The following is a 22,822-nucleotide window of genomic DNA, read 5'->3' as shown; positions in this document are numbered from 1 at the left end:
CATGTTTTTTTTCGAATTAAGTAATAATTTTGTTGTGGACGTAACAAATGAATGTGAATATCCAATTCAAAATGATCAGTCATTATAAATTACATGTTCAATCATCATTTATGTCAACATAGTCTCTCTTGAACATCACGAAGCTCTTGTAATGCTACATTATGCTAATATATGGATTTGGCCATGACTTCGCATGCAGATGACAATTGCTAGACCATAACAATGCTACACATGGTAAGGGACAACATTCTTTTAAATAAACCTGTTGTACATGCGAAAAAAGTGTTAACTCAATCCTACAAATCTCATTGCATAAATATAAAAAAAAACACTTCATATCTTCAATGTACCTCAACAAAACGATTGTCATACACATGACCGATACAAATTATACGATGCAATGAAGAATTTGCCAGCGGTTGACTTCTAAGAGGAAAGAATGTCGTGCTTTGTTGTTTAGACAAGGATACAATGATTACGTTATACCTTGATGCAATAACATGCACCACGTCCGTTATATCCATCCACTTATCCGTAGTCACCTGAATGAAACAAATATACACGTCAAACTTAATTTCAAAGTAAAGTCTTAAAAATCAAATACATAAATTACATACCTTGGTTAACCCATCAACAAGTAGTGACATCCTTAATTCCTCAAATCTCTCCGTGCCACCAAAGAGCTTGATATAATCTTTTGAGAATTTGGCAAGTTCTTTAAGCAGATGGTTGCAGACCACCGACCAAGAGTCTTGACCCATACCTAATAAACCGGCAACCGATCGATATCCAAAGTTACCATCAGCTTTGACATCAACAATCTTATCAATGAAGTCGTGCATACATGGATGAAACTGGTCCAACATGGGCATCATCGTTGTTCGATTCAGTTGCTCAGAGGATGATGCAGTACGCCTCACCGAAAAATTGCTATTTTGCATAGATTCAAAGGCACCTACATACTCCCAGTAAGATGGATCGCGCTTTGTTGACCTTGGGTTTCTGCTCATAGCTTTCTTTGGTGCCCCCTTTGTGTTAACCTTTGCTGGAGGAGGACACATCAAATGCTGATCAGGGTATGCAATTTCCCAAAGTTTAGTCTTCAGAGTAAACTTGCCACCAACATCAAGTTCTTTAAATCTTTTGGATATTGTTTCCATTACTTCCTTGATGCTCACCTCAGGCTCAGATGACCCTTGGTCTGAAAAACTGAGTCTCCTCCAGAACATATGGATTGAATCCAGTGGGATGCAACCACTAACATATTTGGATAGCTCACAAGCACAAGGAAGACCAAGCGTGGTTCTCACCACGCAACCACAACTTGAGGGATTCTTGCCAGCATAGTCAACACGCTCTAATTCAGCAGCAATCTGATTTAAAGCATACTTTGAAACCATTCCAAGAAGCCTCATGTATAAGGTTTTTTTGAACACATGTCCAATGACATGTGTACTTGTTTCAAATGATGCTTTAATCTCCGTGTGCTGCAACGCAATCATGTTGTTCATGGCATCCCACACACTGCATAAGTCTCCAATACTATTTTGTAACAGCCTTTTTAAAGACGAGTGAGCAGATTCAACCCTACATTTCAAATACACAAATAAAAATAAACACATACAATAACACAATTCCATAAATTCGTCAATGCTAATAAAAATAGTTGAACAGTTTCATACCTGTTTGTTGTTGTGTTTCCTAAGTGCATCACCTTATTAGTCCAAGCGGAAACAAATTTTTCCTTGTGTGGTATTATCCACGTTTCCTCCACATAGTCTACACACATTGGCCAAGGTGCGCAAGCCATTTCGAACTTTTTCAGGCATTCATCAAACTGTTGTTCTGAAGGACAATCAGTCAGACATCCCCAACAATCCATGACATAATCCTAAGCATTTTTTTGCGCAAGTAGTGATTTACATTTGGCCTTCACATTGTTGTTTATGTGAAAGCTGCACAACAAATTTGTGCATTCAGGGAATACATCCTTCACTGCATTCATCAATGCTTGGTCTCTGTCAGTGACAATAACTCTAGGGAGGGCATCACGCTTTAAAAAAAGGACCCGGAAGCGTTGTAAAGCCCAGACCAAATTATTAATGCGTTCACCCTCTACATATGCAAAACTGGAAGAGAATGTCATCCCAAACGATGTCACCCCAACAAAATCGAGCAGTGGGAGTCTGTACCTGTTTGTTTTGTAGGTGTTGTCTATCAAAAACAACAAATTACATGCATTGACTAACATCACTGCATCAGGGTGACACCAAAAGATATCATGAACCACGTCTTCATCCTTTATTCTGTGTCAATGAATATACTGATCATGTTCAAGAAGCTTCATCAGATGTTGCATTTCAAGATTGCTTCCTCTTATGGAAGAATGGAATGCACTTCTTGCATTGTATATCTGTTTAATGGTCGTACAACTATTGGCATTGTGTTCCTTCAAAGTTAGCAGAATGTTTCTTGGCTTCACCATGGACTTCGTCATATCAGCAATAATTGTTTTTTCAGCTTTAGTCAATTGCCCCACATATGGATGTCCAACTAATGACTTCGCCAATTCATGATTATGCACTCCACAAATCAACTTCACCATTCAGCCTTCTCCTCCAATCACTGGCTTGCAACGAAGCTTGAAGGGACACCCACATTTTCTAGTCCTAGTGTCTCTTCTAATAAATTCTTTTTTCCTACACCTATACTCGCCACTCCTTTCACAGCCAATTAACACAAACGTAGTCCTTCCTCTACTACCTGTGTTTGTGTCCGACCTTAAAATCACCACCATAAATCCGTTTTCATGAGCAATGGATCAAGCACACCGCAAAACATCCCCTTGGCACTTAAACACCTACAAAGCAATCCACATAATTTAAGTTTTCTACCAGTATTCATTTTATTAAATCTGTGACAAACATTAACATTATAACCTGAGAAGTATTGAACGCATCCGAACAATCAACATGTGGTTCATTCACACCACATGCTTCTTCATTTTCATAATCCATATCCACTTGTTCAGAAATTATTTCATACATCCACTCATCTTCGTCCATCTAACCAACGCAAACAAAAAATGGTCATACAAAAAAATTAATAATTAAAAAAAATGGAAACTGAATTCAAAAAACATCACACTTTAAGACACTTACGGATCAACTTGATCCGTAAGTAATCTATACGTCCGCGACACAGCCACCACCTTCTACGTACCTTGTTTGCCACCGCCGACCACCACAATGCACCTTCACCTTCACCGCACCTAACCGTTCACAACGAACCAACGAACCCGAGACAGTGTCGCACGAAAACCACAAAAATAGAGAAAAACAGCGAACAAAAATGGCAGCTGTGAAGCGCAGGAAAAAAAGAATCTTTTATAAGGAAAAAAAAAACCAGGGGCATTTTTGGCATTTAAAATTTTGTTGGGTGCACCTAGCAGCATTCTAAAATAAGTCTCCTTAGTTTCAATCAGAAACATAATACTCACTTGGTCTAGCGGCTTTTGCGAGAAAGGGGGTGTGTCGTCAGAGCCGCGAGCTGAAAAGTGAGATGTCAAAACCTCCATCATTGCTCTTGGGGATGTTAGTGAACTCGATGGGATTGAATCAATTTTGAAAAGATAAATTATTTGATCTAATCATTTGGATTTTGTTAATTGACTATTTAATTAGTTTAGTTTAAAATTTCAATATGATCTTATTCAATTTAATTTAAAGCGGTTTGATTTAGATTGATTTTAGTTTTAATTCTATTTTTATTTTTGAAAAATATTAAATAAAAGGTAAGATATATAATAAATGTAATAAGAAATAATTTTAAGTATCATATTTTATTTATATGTTGTATAACTAATAATAAAATATTTATGTATGATTTTAACTCAACTAAAATAGTTAGTAAAAAATAATCTTTAATTAAATATTTTTCTTAAATAGGTATATAAAAGTATAAGTTATATGATAATTTTATAAATATATCTTTAAATATAAAAGAAAATAGGCTGGAATAATTGGGGAAATATATTTCACAATAAAGAACTGAAAAAAAATATAATGTTCCAATGTCTTTCAAAGCCAAACGTTCAAATGATTTTTCGTAACTTCCACTTCTATTTTAAAGGTTATGAAACCTTATAAAGTGGACACAAAAATGTTGGAACCTTTTAAAGCCTAACGTTAAAATGATTTTTCTTATTCCTTTTGACATTTCCTCCCTCTTTTATTTCTATTGGATGATCTTAGTAGAATATTTTATTATGTTAATTCAGTTTAACATTTTTATAAGAAAATGGATGGACTTGGTTGAGTGGAATCCCAAACTTTACACGTTGACTTGGAGAGGTGTCTTTGACAGGAGGGAGGACATACAAAACAATGGACTCCGACGCTCAAGTAAGAATATAAGTTAGCAAAGAAAAACAAGTATGTGCTTAATAAGACTCGTATGAGCGAAAGGGAGAGAGACACGGGCTTGATGCTCGTGTCCTGAGTGTGTGTTGAGTCGTGTAGAGGGGTCGATGAAACCTGTATTTATATTAGTTGAGTATGGTTGTCGATCCTTGTTTATAGGAATTGTTGTAGCCTTGTACATAATTCCTGGCTTGTATATAATAGCTGGAAGCTTATACATATTGTTAGATATAAGCATTTGCTTATAGACAAAAGGTAGAAAATAATCATACCTTGTAGATAATGTGTGACATTATAGATAATTTAATACCCGCCAATAGATAAGATATTCAAAATGCAAAAACAGAGGATTTTATTCAATTAACTAAAATGAACTAAAATGATTTTGTTCAATTAACACAAAGGAGCTCATGTGAGTAAAATGGTCACTCACTTTATTATTACCAAATAAAACTTATTAAAAACATATCTGGCTTAGAACAAGGCCATCAAAGTTTACAAAAGAAATCTTGTTAAACAATGGAATAAAATAAAGTATAATAACATCATGCAATTGAATTAAAAACTCATGCCCCAATGTCACATCCTATCATAGCATTGTGTCCCAGCGTCCTCTAACACGAGATTCTTTAAAGTCATCCAAAACAAACAAATTATACAAAAACTTTTCTCACCACATGGGGAGTAAAACCCCTCAAACAATTTCACTTAATCATACAGGAAGAATTATAATACAATAAACATCCCAAAATAAACCTCAATTTGATCCTCTAAGGATCCTTACACATGTTTATTCTAACGTCAATTGCGATAAACTCATCTCTTACCTCTACGTGAGCTCACATGTGTAGTTCGGTAATGATAGCAGCATCTCTAATAGTTCTCTAAGATTTCTCAAGCTTTTTCTTTGGTTGCTCTGCTAGGGTTTCCAAGCATTAAAAAGAAGGACAAGGGATTGAAACTCCATTCCAGTGTCCCCGTGTGAAGGGAATTGCTCTCAAAACAGTCATTATTTCAAAAATTCCAACATGGGGATTTGAGAAAATGTGTTCTCCACTTGGCTTCCAAATTTCACGATGATCCAACGGTTAACGAGTTTGAAATCGTAGTTTTACTAAGATAGATCTGGGTGTATGCAAGAAAAAAAAAGATCTAAGTGCAAGGGACATTCCCTTCACTAAAGAAATTATTTCAAAAATCCCAATGGTGGGTATGTGCATAAATAAGTGTCCAACCTGGTGTTCAAATTTCATGACGATCCAACGGTTAACGAATCCAGGATTGTCATTTTACTAACACAAGTTTGGATGCATGCGAGAAAAAAAAAACACTTTTGGGAGAGGAAGGAGGGAAAAGAAATTGAGAGTAAGAGAAAGCGTAAAGACGTATCGTCAATTTGAAAAATGACCTAATATGTATTTATTTATAACTAGGGTACTCAGGACCTATTATTTACTCTATTTTTTATTTTATCATTTTATAAAAAAAAACTCTATTTTACTTCCTATCAAATGAATAAATAAAATATTTTTTTCTACGGACATATATTTATTTTATTTACCTTAAAACTATTATTTTAATTAATAAAATTATTTATCCTTATTTATTTAATTATAAAACTTCATTATTTTTCTAAAACTATTTATTTTAAAATAAAATCCTTTTTAATTTATTTTACGAAAATGGGGTGTTACATGACTTGGTGGCGAAAGAGGTTGTCTAATGCTGAAAGAGATTGTCCCGTGTTGAGGGAGTTTGTCTAATGTTCAGGGGAGTAGTCTTGACAAACAGAGCGTGAGGAGTTTTTCAAGTCCCTTAGTATGGGCAAGTGTTGTCCTATGTCAGATGCCACAACCTTGACAAGTGTAAGAGAATTAAAGGTTGATGTGGCTTGTTAAGCCCCCGAGCCTAGACAAGTGTTGTCTAGGCTGCCTGTGTCTGTGATGGACGTGTCTTTGAGTTGTTAGGTAAGGTAAGCCGTCAGATTTCACAACTTTTTTTTCTAACCATTGGAGAATGCATTGAAGACAGGCGTTACGTTTGTCCAGTACGACAGGCGTGTGCAGCGCACATAAAGCATTATTGTGTATGTGTCACTCACGGAGTGGGCACGTACTGGACTGGTGGTTCATGCATGAGTGGGCGAGCATTATGGTGAAAAATTTTAAGTCACCTCTTTATCTCCCTCCAGTTATCGAAGAGTCTGTCTCCCTTTTAAATGAAATGGACGTTTGATTTCGAGTCACTATTCATTATCTTCTTACTTCCTTGCTTTCTTGCTTTTTCTTGCTCTTGCGCTTTCTAGCTTTTGGTTTCCCTTTCTTTTTCCTCTAACTTCCAAAGGTACTTTTGTCCACCATAATGTCTTCCTTATTGTTTGATTCTGCCATTGGTTTGGGTGGAAGTGACTCTGGGCCTTGATTGAGCAGCCCATCATGGATTGGGAGGTCATCTCGATAGGTGAGTCCTCCTCTTCCAAGAGGGCGAGGGCCTCCCGTCGAACTGGTGGGGGCGCTTCTTGCCCTTGTAGAGGAGTGCGGCTTTCCGCTGCTGCCGAGGAGCATGTCCCAATTATTGTGATCCTCCCCCGTCTGCTTCCGGGGGTGTGAGGAGAGGTAGTGGCGGCGGAGATGTAAGGGCGTCTCCCTGCGTGCAATGTAGCCTAAGTGTTGGGTCGCCATTGCTGGTTGTGAGTGGGTGAGGGATGACGTGCTAAAGTATAAGTCATGTCTGACCTCGGTGGCGATTGTCGATGCGCTTCACCGCAAGGTGAAGCTGGCCATTCAGGCTTGCGGGAGTGATGACCTCCCATTTTTTAGGGTGGCACATGGTCGTCCACCCTTCTTTTTCATGTATAGATGTTTGTTTGAGGTCCTGGGTGTCATTCCACCCTTGACTGTTTTTCAGTGTGTTCTGCTTGAGCACTTGAATGTGACCCCTTCATAACTTCACCCTTTTTGTGTCCTTTTTTCAACATCTGACCTAGTGTGCCAGTCTTCTTGTTCTTTTTTCAAATGAAATTTTCTGGCAAGATTAGATGGGTCCCCTTGAACAATGTGTCCAAGATGTTGTTCGAGCTCGACTCAAACATTTGTTTTTGTTTTAAGGGCTATTTTTTCAAGGTCCTGGCTACTAATGTTGTGGCTGATGGCATGCCACTAATGCTTAACAGGGACGGGGAGCCCCACTTTCCGTTTTACTAGCAGTCTAATCCCAACAGGTTCAAGTCATATGACGAAGATCTATTGACCCTTGTGGAGAGGGTCAACAATGCAATTTTGGAGCAGCTGTCGGCCTTGCTGGATGGGCGAGCCATTTTGTCTCTTTTTTCAGCGAGTGATCATCTCGCTGCCTTGGATGGTAAGTGTCTAACCTTGCCCTTGTTTGTGTCTGAGGTCGATGTCAGCCAATGATTAACACATGTTTATGTTGTTGTCTTGCTTGTTTTAAGGGCATTATAGGTGACTTCGCCTAGAGGCTACTTGCAAAGTAGGTCAGATCTGCAGGTGGGATCGTGCCACCATATGTTGTAGCTCCGTCTATTAGAGAAGGGGGCCAACCTGTGGGTGAGGTTGGTCTTGTTGTTGTTGCTGCAAAGGTCACTCCAAGTGCTCCTTCCTCTGTTTTGGCAACGAGGAAGAGGGATGACACTACTGGGCCATTTGGCCGCAAGAAGTCAAAGGCCCTTATGAGTCTTTGTGCCCTGAGGCAAGTTGCAGGGTTGATACCCACTGGGGGTCATTTTCGAGTACACAAGATGTGCCTCTAGCTCCATCGTCCGTCGAGGCTCCTGCTACTACTATTACTCTTGCTACTCTTTCTCTTTCATCTCCTCCCACCGCTGCTGCTTAGGAGGTTGCTCCTGCTGCTGTTGAAGTTGTTGTGTCAGCCACTTAGGTTGATTCTGTTGTGGTGCCATATTCCACCATCGCGGCACGTTTGTTAAGTGTTGGTGTAGCGGCCACTAATGCTTCCACGGTGGTACCTCCTTCCTCTATGGCTTCGATGGCTTCTCCCTCTGCTGTTTTAGCAGAGGTGGCCTCGCCTTTTTCGTCCTCTCGCCCTCGTGTCTTGCTTGATCATTTGTACAATTCTAGTGATGCTAACTCACTATGAGGTGCAACTTATAAGTCAGAGCAGAAGACCCTGGCTGGCTTTGTGTCAGCCTTCGACAAAAATCTCATCAGGTTGGCTGGGGTGCAGAATGCTACTGACTCTGCCAAAGTTTTTCTCCAAAGGAGTTTGGCAATTCTGGAGGAGAATGCACTGCAGCACCAAGACACTATATAGAAGGTGGTGTCCTTGGAGGCGGAGGTCGCCAAGTGGAGGGATAATGCTCGTACTCTTTGGCGAGTGGAGCATCGTAAGGTGGCCAATGCCACCGTTGCTTTTGCTGAGGTCGTAATGTCGAACCGACCGTTGTCTACTAAAGTTGGTGGTGTATTGGCCAAGTTGTTGCGCACCCGATTAGATGGTGATGAGTTGTTTAGATGATGCAAGGACTTGTAGGCTGAGAAGATAGACCTGGGTGGCAAAGTGTAGAGCATGGCAGCTAAGAATGACGGGCTTGCCAAAGTAGTTGTTGAGTTAGAGGCCCGACTTAAGGAGTTGGAGTCTAGGCTAGAGGAGTCAGAGTTGCAGATTGCTACGGAGATGGAAGCCAGCAGGGAGCTTGAGGAAGAGCTGCTTCTGTACAAGAAGGAGGTCATGGAGCATCATGAGAAAGGGTTTCAAAAGGTCGCTAGGTAAGCCGGTTTCTTTGCGAAGGACCTTGACTTAGGTCTCTTCGATCCCTTCAAGGATGTGAAGGATGTTGTGGAGGAGGAGGCTACTGGTGAAGGCAGGGTGCTGCGGAGCAAGGCGATGATGCCTGTGTCTAGGCTGTCTTTGTCTTTATGTTTTTCTTCTTTGTTGGAATTTGGCCGCATGGGCCTTGTAACTATGACAATTATTTTTGTTTTTCTTCAAAGCACAAGCTTTCCTTTGATGATGAATTTTTAACCGTGTATGTGTTTTGCTCTTTTCTTTGCAACACTTCTTACTTGTTGCCTTATGAATAGGCCGTTGTGATGTAGATAGCGTAGAAAGCAAGACCTTGTTGATGTAAAGGTAAAATCGTGGTGGTCTTGTAAAGAGTAGAATGACGTGGAGTCATCTTAGGTTTAATTTCAACCTGATTAAAGGTCTTGTCACCTATTTGGTGCGGCTTCCTTTTGTTTTGTGGAACTTCTCCCCTGATGGTTGTGAGGAGTTATGTTTGACTTGTCCCTAGTTGAAGGTCTTGCCTAACAAGTGTGGGCATAGGTCGCTTGACCTGCTGAGTTCCTCTTCTGATGGTTATGAGGAGTAAGTCTGAGCTGCACCTCATTGAAGGTCTTGTCATGCAATCGAGTGGTGGGTCGTCTTGACTTGCAAAAGTAATCTTGTGATGGTTGTGAGGAGTAAATACAGACTTCGACCTGATTAAAGGTCTTGCCAAATGATGGGGTGTGTTAGACCCTAATTTTGTTCGGGTCCAAAAGAAAACAAAAGGAAAAAAGAAAAGAAGAGAAAAAGAAAGAAGAAAAAAAGGACGTAAAAAAATGATGAAAAGAAAAAAAGAAGAAAAAGAGGAAAGAAGACGTGAAAAAGAAAAAGGAAAAAAATGAATGAGTAGAAAAAAAACAGAGAAAAGTAAAGTTAAAACAAAACTTTTTTGTGACCTAGGCTCTCAAGGAAAGCCTATTAGGTCAAGAAAAAGGTACTCAACATAAAAAGGGAAAGAAGGAAAGTCTGAGGGGGATTAACACAAAGGTGAGGTTGTCTTTGCTATTACCTTTTTCTGCACTCTGTTTCTTCCTTCTTTAGTTTTTCGGTGAAACTCACGCCACCATAGCAGTGCCTCTTCTATGCCACTGCCGCTACAGTTGTCCACATGGCGGCCTCGCGTTGTGGCACCATGCACTAGTAGCGTTAGGGAGTCGTGCCACCCTTGGTGGTGGCTCTCCTACTCCGACGCCATTTGGGAAGCTCGATCATCTAGGGTAGTTTCAACCCTGATGCCTAAATGCGGGTTGGATCGGGTTTCCCTGATCTGATTCCAACCAAACGATAAAAAAAATGCAAAAAAAAAAGACACAAGAATTTTTCTTTACACCTCCTTTTTGATACATGCAGTTTTTTATCCGTTTTGGGCGTAGCCCATTTTTCAAAGTGTAATAAGATGCAAAGGCTATTCACACCATGTTTTTTCACACATGCACTTTTTTTTGGGCCTAGCCCATTTTTCATGGAGTATGAAGTAAAATAAACTTTACTATTCACACTTCTTTTTTAACACATGCACCTTTTTATATTTTGGGCCCAATTTTATGTGAGTCTGAAACAAAATAAAACTGATAGTTGCATCCCATTTTTTATATGTGCACCCCTGTCACTTAGGATAGTTACCAAGTCCACCATGTCAGCACTTCGCCAGTGTTGACTAAGTCCAAGTCAACCCTTTGACTTTGACACATAAAACAAACAAAGAAAAAAAAGAAAAAGAGATAGAAAATAAAAATAATTATACCTATCAGTGAATAACTCTTTATTTTATTGTATTTCTTTATTTTCTTTATCGTTTATTCTTCAATGTGATTTTATTTATATCATTATCTTGTTAATTAGTTTAATTAATAATGCATTTATTCATTTTATTTTCCCCCATGTTTTAATCTCACATCCTTAATTACTAAGTGTACTTCCCACTTCTATTCTATCTCTTTCTATTCCCATTATATTTATTCAATTACCTATCACTATATCAATTGTTTATTTATTTTTTCAAATCCGCATTAGCATTCTTCTTTAGTACTCGTTTACGTTCCGTGCACTCCATGCTGGGTCTACGACTTGCTTGGTGGTGTTTCAATAACGTGAGTAAATTTTGTGAATGACATGCTGGGTCTTCGACTTGCTTGAGTTCACAAAGTTTACCACAAAACTAAAATATTTTCAAAAAAATGGGAAAATTCTCAAATATATAATCCCTCAATGTTTCACGCACTCTATGCTGGGTATCTGACTTGCTTGGTAGTGTTTCAATAGAATATGAGTAAATTTTGTGAATGTCATGTTGGATCTCCAACTTGCTTGACTTCACAAAGTTTACCACAAAACCAAAAATCTTTCAAAAAAATAACAATAAAATAAAATCAACCCAACACCCAAACTTTTTTTCTACAAAGAACTAGGTAAGTCTGATTTCCTCATTGCACTTAGGGAAACATAGGAGCGAGGGCAAATCCCTTGTCAACCAAAAAAAATTTTTTAAATAATAAAAATTTGATTTCCTTTACTAAATAAAAAATAATATAACAAAATATAATTTGTTTTCAAGGGAAGATAAATAATTAAAAGTCACTTTATTTTTTAGCACACTTGATTAAAGGCTTCCGTTTTCATGACGAACATGTGGAGTGTTGACACCTTCTGTGCGCGTAAACGACTCATGAATCCTTTTTTCTCAAATTGTAGACCATTCCTTGTCCTTTTTGGTTTTTCCAATGTTTTTCTTAAATAAAAGTTGGTGGCGACTACCCAAGTAAGTTTTCCATTTTTTTGGAAAACAATTTATTTATTTATGAAAATATTTTATTTTGTCGTCCCGTCATGGCCCCCGTTGCAACAGGGTGGCAATTTGCTTGGTGGAATATGGACCCTTGATAGTGGTTGTCGTAGTTGCTGCAAGTCAACGGACCAAGGGGGTACCTTGGGTTTTGGAGAAGTATGTACCAAGGGCGAACATTAGGTTTTGGTACCAAGTGCAAACCTTGGATTTTGCCAGAGTTTGTACCAAGGGTGGACCTTGGGTTTTGGAGATGTGAGTACCAAGGATAGACCTTGGGTTTTTGATAAGCATGTATTCATGCACAGATAAAAGTTAGGAATATGGAAAATTGTCAAGGGTAGACCTTGCGTATCTTGAGTTCCTGAGGGGATGGAACTTAGTAATGGAGAGGGCTCACCATGAGTGGACCTTGGGTTTGTCAAGCCTTGGACTAGGGGCGTGTTTTCCTTGGGTTTTGTCAAGCCTATGGGGCCGTGTCGAGGCTTACCAAGGACGGGCCTTGGATTTTGTGGTCCTGTAAATATCAGCAAGCGCGAAGCTTGGGTTTGACGAGTCTTGTGTCCTTGCATACATGGCACTTGCCGTGGGTAGCATGTACTGGAGGCATGATGGCGTGCTCTTGTATATGTGCCTCTTACAAAGTGGCAAGTACTGGAGGCATGGTGATGTGAATCAGTGAGACTTACCAAGGCTGGACCTTGGGTTTTGTGAGCCCTTTGGAGAATTGACCAGGGAATTGTCTGACCTGGGTTTTGGGCACCGTGCTCTTGTATACATGCCACTCGCTATAGGTGGCACGCACTAGAGACGTGGTGATATGCTCCTACATATATGTCACTTGTCGTGGATGACACATACTGGAGGCTTAGTAGTATGCTCTTGCGTATATGTCACTCATCATGGATGACATGCACTGGAGTCATAGTGATGATATGATCTTGCATGTATGTCAGTCGTCGTGGATGTCACACACTGGAGACTTAGTAGCACGCTCTTGCATACATGCCTCTTACGAAGTGACACGTACTGGAGACGTGGTAGCGTGCTCTTGTGCACTTGTCACTCGCCATGGATGGCATGTACTGGAGTCATAATGCTAGAAAAAGGGCTCACCAAGTACATACCTTGGGTTTTAAGAGCCTCAGATTTACGACTATGGATGTTCTTGTCTTGATAAGAGGAATGTGAAAAGGAAGGGATGTAGAATTTTATTTGATGTATGTAATTAAGTAAAAATTCCTTTCTTTACCCCATATGTGCCTCATTAAAAACCCTTCAATCCAAAACCCTGGATTTTCTATTTTTGGGACACAAGGCTTGAATAGGGAAAAAAGTGCAACATTGGGTTTGGAGTGTAGGTCAGCTAAAGTAGAACTTCAGGTGGGTGACATTCCATGTTCTTGGAATTGTTTTGCCATCCAGCTCTTGTAGACAGTACGCTTTGTTGTCAAGGTTGGCTGTGACCCTAAAGGGACCTTCCTAGTTGGGGCAAAGCTTTCCCGCTCAGGGATCTTTTCTGGCTTCACCTCAGACTCGCCAAACGAGGTCACCGGGTTGAACCTTTTTGTTGTATCTCCTGGCTGCTCGAAGTTTGGCATCTTCTTCTCTAATCTTCACAATTTCTCAAACTTCTTTGGTGGTTTCAAGTTCCACCCTCATATTTTCTTCATTTTTTTGTTTCTAGAACAGAAGTCTCCTTGTCGACGGTTCCCCAACTTCAACGGGGATCATGGCATTTATGCCATATGTGAGTTGGTAAGGAGTTTCGTTGGTTGTTATCCGGGGTGTAAAGTGGTACGTCCAGAGTATGCTATAGAGTTCTTCTTTCCATAGGTCCTTAGACTTGTCGAGTCTAGTACGCAGGGTCTTGGGGATGACTTTGTTAGTTGCCTCTACCTATCCCTTAGTTTGACGATGTTCGACATACGTTAATAGGCGCTTGATGCCTAGCCTTATCAGGAAGTCTTTGTAAGTCTGAGCTTTGAATTGAGTGTCGTTGTCGGTGACAATGGCATATGGGAGGCCATACCTACAGATGAGGTGCTTCTAGGTGTGTTTTTCCACCTCGTTGGCCATAATTTCCCGTAGTGGTCTTGCCTTTATCCACTTGGTAAAGTAGTCAATGGCGACTAGTAAGTATTTGATTGCTCCTGGGGCTTTTGGTGGTGGTCCCAAGATGTCTATTCCCCATATGGTGAAAGGCCAAGGGGAGCCCAGACTATGAAGGTTGTCAGGAGGAGTGCGTGGCACGTCTGCAAACTCTTGGCATCATCTGCATCTCTTGGTAAAGTCGAGGTTGTCTTCCCTGAGCATTGGCCAGTAGTAGCCAGCTCGCACTGCTTTGGCGGCTAAGGAGCGTCCTCTAATATAGAGATCGTAGATCCCTTCATGAAATTCTCTCATGACATAGTCTACCTGTTGGTTATTAAGGCATTTGAGTAGGGGTGTTGCCAACCCTCTTTTGAATAGCTCGCCATCAAGGATGGCGTAGTAACTGGCCTTCCATTAGAGGCATTGGGCTTCGTCCTTATTTGGTGGCAGGACCCCTTGGATTAGGAAGTTCTTGTTAGGGGTCATCCAGTTTGGTTTCTCCTCTTCTTCATCCATAACTTCCTCAGCATCTATGGTGGGAGTTTGGAGCGTCTCCTAGATTATGGTCTTTAGGTGCCCGACCTTCTTGGTATTGGCCAGCTTGAAGAGTATGTCTACTCGGGTATTTCTTTCCCTGGGGGATGTAGTACATTTCGAAACATTTGAAATTGTCGATGAGAGACTTCTCTATGTGATAGTACTTGAGCAGCACTGTTTCCTTGGTCTAGTATGTGTTGGCAACCTATCCTTGGACAAGCTGCGAGTCTGTGTAGCATCGTAGCCTTTTCGCTCTGACTTCTCTTGCTAGCTTAAGACCTGCAATGAGCGCCTTGTACTCTGCTTGGTTATTTGAGGCTCTGAAGTTGAGCTTGAGGGCTTGCTCTAGAGTGATATTGTCAAGGCCTTCGAGGATGATCCCTGCCCCATATCTTTTTATGTTGGACACATCGTCAACGTAAAAGGGGTCCACCACTCTGGGGTGGTTGTGTCGTTTCCAGCAAATTATGCCAGAAAGTAACCCATGAATTGTGTCTTCATGGGGGCCGTGGGGTTTGTAGTGAATGTCAAACTCTAACAGTTCGATGGACCAGGCTACCATCCTTCCTGCAAGTTCAGATTTTCTTAAAACCTGCTTGATAGGGTAGTTCATCTTCATTACGACTTGATGACTCTAAAAGTAAGGCCTAAGTCCTCGGGCCGAGGTGATGAGTGCTAGCGCCACCTTTTCTATCATTTGGTAGCACTTTTCAACATCATGGAGCATGCGGCTAGTAAAATAGATGGGGAGCTGGTGCTTCCCTTCCTCTTGTATGAGGACTGAGTTGACGGCTTCGTCAGCTACTGAGAGGTATAGGAGTAGGGGTGCTCCTGGCTTAGGTCGACTCAAAACTGGCGGTGTGGTAATGGTCTTCTTGAAAGCCGGGAAGGCTTGTTCACAAGTCTCGTCCCATGAGAAAGGCTCAGTCTTTTTGAGCAGTTTGTAAAATAGCTTCATCTTTTCGGCAAGCTTTGGGAGGAACTTGGATAGGGATGCTAGTCTACTATTAAGCTTATGAACTTCTTGTATGTTGGTTAGGTTGCACATCTCCAGTATGGCAGTGCATTTGTTGGGGTTGGCTTCAATCCCCCGGTATGTGATCATGAAGTCGAGGAACTTGTCGCCGCCTACCTTGAAAGTATATTTTTCAGGGTTAAGGCGCATGTTGTATTTGTGTAGTTCCCCCAAAGACTTCTTCCAGGTCTGCCACATGTTGGGGTATGCTTTGAGACTTGACAACCATGTTGTCCACATATACCTCGACGTTTTGTCTAATTTGTTGTTTGAAGACTCGGTTCATTAGTCGTTGGTATGTCGCGCCTGCGTTTTTGAGGCCGAATAGCATGACCTTGTAGAAAAAGTTGGCATCTTCAATGATGAATGTCATTTTCTCCTCATCTGGAGAATGCATTCTGATCTGGTTGTATCCAGAGTAGGCGTCCAGGAAATTTAGCATCTAGAATCCGAACACTCCATCGACCAGCCTGTCGATGTTTGGTAAAGGGTATGCCTCTTTGGAGCATGTCTTGTTTAGATCAGTGTAATTGGTGCACATTCGCCATTTGTCATTGGCCTTTTTTACCATGACAACGTTGGCGAGCCAGGTAGAAAACCTGACCTCTCTCATGAAGTTTGCATGGAAGAGTTTGTCGACTTCTTCTTTGACAGCTTTACGTCGCTCTTCTCCTATCTTCCTTTTCTTATGGTTATATGTTAATTAGCTCAATTTTTTCTTTTTATTTAAAGCATATTAAAGAAAATAGGAGACCATATTATCCCTCAAGTCACACGGTTTAAATATCTTGGGTCTGTAATACAGGATGATGGGGAAATTGAAGGGGATGTGAATCATCGCATTCAAGCAGGATGGATGAAATGGAGAAAAGCATCGGGGGTGTTATGTGATGCAAAGGTACCGATCAAGCTAAAGGGAAAGTTTTATCGGACTGCGGTAAGACCGGCGATTTTGTACGGAACAGAATGTTGGGCGGTCAAGAGCCAACATGAGAATAAAGTAGGTGTAGCGGAGATGAGGATGTTGCGGTGGATGTGTGGTAAGACCCGACAGGATAAAATTAGAAACGAAGCTATTAGAGAGAGGGTTGGAGTAGCGCCTATTGTAGAGAAGATGGTGGAAAATAGACTTAGGTGGTTTGGGCATGTAGAGAGAAGACCGGTAGACTCTGTAGTGAGGAGAGTAGACCAGATGGAGAGAAGACAAACAATTCGAGGCAGAGGAAGACCCAAAAAGACTATAAGAGAGGTTATAAAAAAGGATCTCGAAATTAATGGTCTGGATAGAAGTATGGTACTTGATAGAACATTATGGCGAAAGTTGTCAGATTATCAAGAGGTTTTAAGGAATACCTGGATCCATAGAGCTTGATTAACACGCAGCGGAATCTGACAGTGGGCACGAACAATTGGTTTAATGACCTTCCTCAATCAAATTACCTTCTTTCTTATGGGACCTTCGTTTTCTCTTTAGATGGGGAGAGGAGAAACTGTTTGTTGATTTTGTGTATTGGGGACCATAACCATGCCTTATGTTTTAAACCTATTAGGGTTCCCATTATCCCCTAATGGGCCAAACTAGTTTCCGCTCATTAAGCCCATATCAATTATCTGTTGACAGTCTAATGGGTTCACTTAAATAGATCACTTTATATTGAACTCATTTAAATGTAAATAACTAATATAAATGTTATAATATAACATGTAGCTCATATTAATTAATTAAGAATTATAAAATTCCTAACAATCTCCCACTTTGGCTTCATATTAACCTTAGACATTTATATCACAAAATTCTTTAGGCGCGCAACCGTATGTTATTTACTTTTAGACTCCTTTTATACAATCTAGTCCATCTCATATAGCAACAGGAAACCACTGAAGTTTTCATCACAGTTTAGCTTGACTAAGCCACAATGATCACCACTGTTACTCATACTCGATGACATAGATCAAATATGGATAAGCGGCATGGAAATTACATACAATGTGATCTTAATCATGTCTATTTCCAACTAGTCCAAACTTTATTCTTTATAGAGATCAATCCAAAATGCAATACAAACATTGCACACAAAATGAACTCAAAATAAACATAAACTTTATTTCTGCAGAAAATCCAAATAATACAAATATCTAGAAAACATAAGATATAAAACATAAATGGGACTCCCACTAAACTAAGGTACTATCAGGAATTACACCCATATGAGCAGTGTGCTCGTGAAAAAAAAAACTTTAGTGTCATACCTTTAGTAAGTGGATCAGCTAGCATGGAATGAGTTCCTATATGTTCTATACAAATCTATATTTTCTGGATTCTTTATTTAACAACCAAATACTTTATGTCAACAAAATTTTATTTGGTTGAATCCTTAATAAGGCTGCTAAGATATTGTCTCAATAAACACCTGATGGCTACTTAATGTTGGCGACAACAGGCAAACCGGTTACAATAATTTAGCAATCATAAATTCTAGTATGATGTCTCATAGCAAAATATTAACTCTACCAACATGGTTAAATGTGGATCCTTATGTAGAGTGATTGCTATTAAGACATTCTGAAAAATCAAAGTCAGAATACCCAATGATCTCTAAACTTCTAGACTTTCGATATGAAAACACGTAGTTTCTTGTTCTCTTCAATTAACACATAATGCGCTTTACTACTTCTAATATTACATACCAAGATTACTCATATATCACCTTAGGACTGCCTTTTCAAACTCTAAATTTTACACATGCAGATTTAGGATTCACATAATATGAGTAATTTAAACCATAGTAGTAACAACAACAACAATTAAAGAAGAGAACAACAAACATACAATACACAAATAATCTTTATGGTAAATTTCAAGACCCAAACAAGATACCTAGTGCACCATTAATCCTCAATCTTTGGATTGAAAAAGACTAACTGCAAGTGGTACTCTCAATGCATTGATCAAACATTGTGATAAGTCCTGTCAAACAAAGGTTGTCTTTGGACACTCCGTTGCTCACATGGAAAACTTATATGATGATTATTCCGGTCAAATAATGATTGTCTTTGAATATTTCATTATTCACATGGAAAATCACACTATTTATAATCACCACATGTTTACCATTACAAGCATGTAATTATTCTGTCAAATTATGTCTTCCTTTGGGCTGAGCACAATTCACATGAATAATTTCAAGCAACATCCATGTAAATTACATCAAATAAATTTATGCAACAGAGGTTACTTTGGCAACATGTTGTTTCAATTAATCTAACCAAAAATACAAGACAATTTAATACAATAAATGGGAGGTCTTAAAATTACACAAATTTTCTTAAAATTACACAATTTAACCAAAAGAATCCTTTAAAGATACTAGAGAAAAGGTTTCTTTATAGTCAATGTCTTCCTTCTGAGAAAAGCCTTTAGCAACTAGACGAGCCTTATATCTCTCGATATTACCCTTTGAATCCTTCTTAATTTTAAATATCCATTTACAACCAATAGGTTTCACACCTTCAGGCAATTCGACTAGATTCCAAAATTCATTGTCATTCATAGACTTCATCTCATCCTTCATGGCATCAATCCAATTTTGAGAGTTAGAACTGTGCATAGCATGACAAAAGTTGATTGGATCATCCTCTGTTAAACCAACACCATCCTTATGTTCTTGGAGAAATATAATATAATCATTTGAGATTGCATTTCTCCTCTCTCTAATGGATCTCCTTAATGACACTTCTTGAGGTTGTTGAGGTTGCTCTAAAGGTATTTGAGGGGGAACCTCATTGTTGTCTTGTTCTGGAACAATGTCAATAGTTTGAACATTGTCTTCTATTACTGGAGTTGTGTCTTGAACAGTAATAGGTATGAGGACTTGATCACTGTAAATAACAGGTTCTTCCTCAAAGACAACATTCTTTATGTTCTCTTCCTTCCCTAACTCAACTTCCTCAAGAAATCTCGCATTTTCCATCTTGAAAAAAGATCTTAAGGTGGGATTGTAAAATTTATAGCCTTGAGAGCGTTCAGCATAGCCAACAAAATAGCAACTAATTATTCTTGAGTCCAACTTTCTTTCATATGGCCTATAAGGCCGTGCCTCAACTGGACAACCCCAAATGTGCAAATGTTTAATGCTTGGCCTTTCCAAAAAGTTGTAGGAAAAGGACCACAAATGTCTGTATGCACTAGTTCCAAGATGTCTTTAGCTCTTTCGACACCTAATTTCCTTATGTTTGTTCGTTTTCCCTTTATGCATTCAATACAGACCTCAAAGTCTGATAAATACAAAGGGTCAAGAATTTCATCCAACACAAGTCTCTGAATTCTTTGTTTAGAGATATGGCCCAAACACTCATGCCATAAGGTGGCTGAGTTCTCATTCAATTTTTCATTTTGTACCATGTGAACATATTTGCAGTATTTCATTATAGGAACTAGCAACGTCAAACATGTAAAGATTATCAATTAAAGAACCAGAACAACCATATTTGAATTTTGGTAGAGACTAACTTTATTATTTCCAAATGAACAAGAAAATCCAAATTTGTCCAAACTAGAAATAGAAATCAAATTCCATCTAAAAGACGGTACAACAAAAGTCTCAACCAAATCCAAATAAAATCCAGTTTTTAAATGTAATCTAAAAGTTCCAATAGGTTCCACTGCAACCTTCTTGCCATCACCCACAAAGATGAATCTTTCATCATCACTTGGTGGTCGGCTCCACAGGCAACCCTTCATAGTCATAGAGTAGTAGCACTAGAATCTACCCACCAAGTATCTTTAGGTACAAAAGTCAAATTAACTTCTGAACAAACTCGAGTAAGAAATTTACCTTTCTTCACATGCCATGCGGCATACTTGGGACACTATTTCTTCATGTGTCCCGACTTCTTGCAGATGTAACAGGTAAATTCCTCATCTTTATTTTTTTTCTTTTGCTGAGAAGTATCTTCTGCAACACCCTTAGTCTTCTTCCTTTTCTTATTCTGAGAGGTCGAAATCAAGTGAGCACTTTCAGTCCTATCTCTTTGCAGCCTCTCCTCCTCTTGCACACAGTGAGATATAAGATCATTGAGGGACCATTTGTCCTTCTGAGTGTTATAGCTCACTTTGAATTTCCCAAAGAGTGAAGGAAGCGAGATCAAAACCAAGTGCACGAGTAGGTCTTCACCAAGCTCTAACTTAAGTGACTTGAGTTTTGATGCGAGATTGGACATCTCCATAATGTACTCCCTTATGTTTCCTTTGCCTTTATACTTCATGGAGATGAGTTTAGCCAAAAGGTTACTCGTCTCCGCCTTTTTATTTTTGGCAATGTATTGCTCAATTTCCTCAAGGAATTTCTTTGCACTTTGACCCTCAGGAATAGAGCCATGAAACGCCCTTGGAATAGAGCGCTTCATGATCATAAGGCACATTCGGTTGGACCGATCCCACTTCTCAATTTTTTTTACCTCATTAGAGGTTTCTGGAGTGGAAATGGGTCGTTCCGTCCTCAATGCCAAGTCCAAATCCATACAGCCAAGAACAATTTCTACAACTTCCTTCCAAACCTTAAAATTTGTCCCATTTAACATTGGGATAGAATTCACTTGGGCAGTAACATTTGCAGCACTAGTAATATTAACTAAACAGAGAACACACAAAAAAATGTTCATAGATAATCAAGCAAGTCATATAAAATATATATAACAAGACATGCAAATATTTCCCATAACAGATCCATCACAAGATACCTAGCACAACATTAATTCTAGTCTTTGGACAGAGAAATTAATTTGTAATTGGTACTCTCAACGCAATGATCAAATATTGACAATTAGTTCTGACAAATAATAGCCTTTCTTTGGACCGACTATTATTCTCATGAAAAAAAACTTAATAATTATCACATATTTATCATCGCAGGTATGTTATTATTTGGCCAAATTGCGTCTTCCTTTGGGCCGAACACAATTCGCATAAATAATTCCATACTAACATCCATGCAATTTAATTAAATCAATTTACACAATAGAGGTTACTTTGGCAATATAATGGTTCAATCAATTAAATTAAAATTACTGGACACACAATCAAACGGAAAGGATTTGTAATGGTTAAATTTGCACCCAATTGTGATAACAGTAAATGTTTGAAAAAAATACATCATGGTAAACTAATTACGCACCCGAAACAAACATATCACGGTACTATCACAAATTTATACCAACCACATGAATAACATAAATTATCAGCTTATCACCGATTCATAAAAAAAAGGTTGGCCAAAAAAAAAATTCATATAAGACAAAAGACCATTGTCTTATTACTGATTCATATAAACAAAAAAAAATATATTTATGAAATTGTGTCACGTACTAAATGCCAACACCAAATACGTAGAACCTTTATCCTAAATAGAATAATATGCCAGCATATGTAACACAAACAAAACAAAAAAATTGTACAATCCCGTAAATCAAATGTAGAGGCCTTTTATTAATTCTAAAGAGGAGAAAAACTTTATGGCCATAACACATAAATTTTGGGGTTTTACAATTTTATTGATCAAAATAATTTCTCCCCAAAATAAAATTAGGGTTCATACAACTAAAATGATCCAGATATAATACATATTAAACAAAGCTTTAAATCTCAATAATCTAACAGTAATGGTGGCTATGATACCACTTGTTGGAAATTTTCAATAAACCTTATACAATACCAAATGAGCACCAAAACACATTACGTCAGATTATCAAGAGGTTTTAAGGAATACCTAGATCCATAGAGCTTGATTAACACACAGCGGAATCAGACAGTGGTCACGAACAATTGGTTTAATGACCTTCCTCAACCAAATCACCTTCTTCCTTATGGGACCTTCGTTTTCTCTTCAGATGGGGAGAGGAGAAACTGTTTGTTGATTTTGTGTATTGGGGACCATAACCATGCCTTATGTTTTAAACCTATTAGGGTTCACATTATTCCCTAATGGGACAAACTAGTTTTCGCTCATTAAGCCTATATCAATTATCTATTAGCAGTCTAATGAGCTCACTTAAATAGATCACTTTATATTGAACCCATTTAAATGTAAATAACTAATATAAATGTTATAATATAATATGTAGCCCATATTAATTAATTAGAAATTATAAAATTCCTAACAAGAAAAATAT

At 38.9% G+C, this 22,822-nt stretch overlaps 2 protein-coding genes across 2 annotated transcripts; both read right to left on the bottom strand.

Annotated features, from left to right (window-relative positions):
- Nucleotides 1-538: 538 nt before the first annotated feature.
- LOC114376148 lies at nucleotides 539-1,160 on the bottom strand. Its single transcript, XM_028334109.1, has 2 exons — nucleotides 646-1,160; nucleotides 539-542 (listed from the first exon to the last, which is right to left on the bottom strand). Exons 1-2 carry the CDS (start codon nucleotides 1,158-1,160, stop codon nucleotides 539-541), a joined length of 519 nt encoding a protein of 172 aa, XP_028189910.1.
- A 19,364-nt stretch (nucleotides 1,161-20,524) lies between these two features.
- On the bottom strand, nucleotides 20,525-21,235 carry LOC114376143. The gene has a single exon (XM_028334094.1). The coding sequence runs from the start codon at nucleotides 21,233-21,235 to the stop codon at nucleotides 20,525-20,527; it is 711 nt and encodes a 236-aa protein (XP_028189895.1).
- Nucleotides 21,236-22,822: the final 1,587 nt, after the last annotated feature.

Source organism: Glycine soja, chromosome 2 (genome assembly GCF_004193775.1).
Source record: "Glycine soja cultivar W05 chromosome 2, ASM419377v2, whole genome shotgun sequence".
Classification (NCBI taxonomy): domain Eukaryota; kingdom Viridiplantae; phylum Streptophyta; class Magnoliopsida; order Fabales; family Fabaceae; genus Glycine; species Glycine soja.
This window is presented reverse-complemented; position numbering and strand designations above follow the sequence as displayed.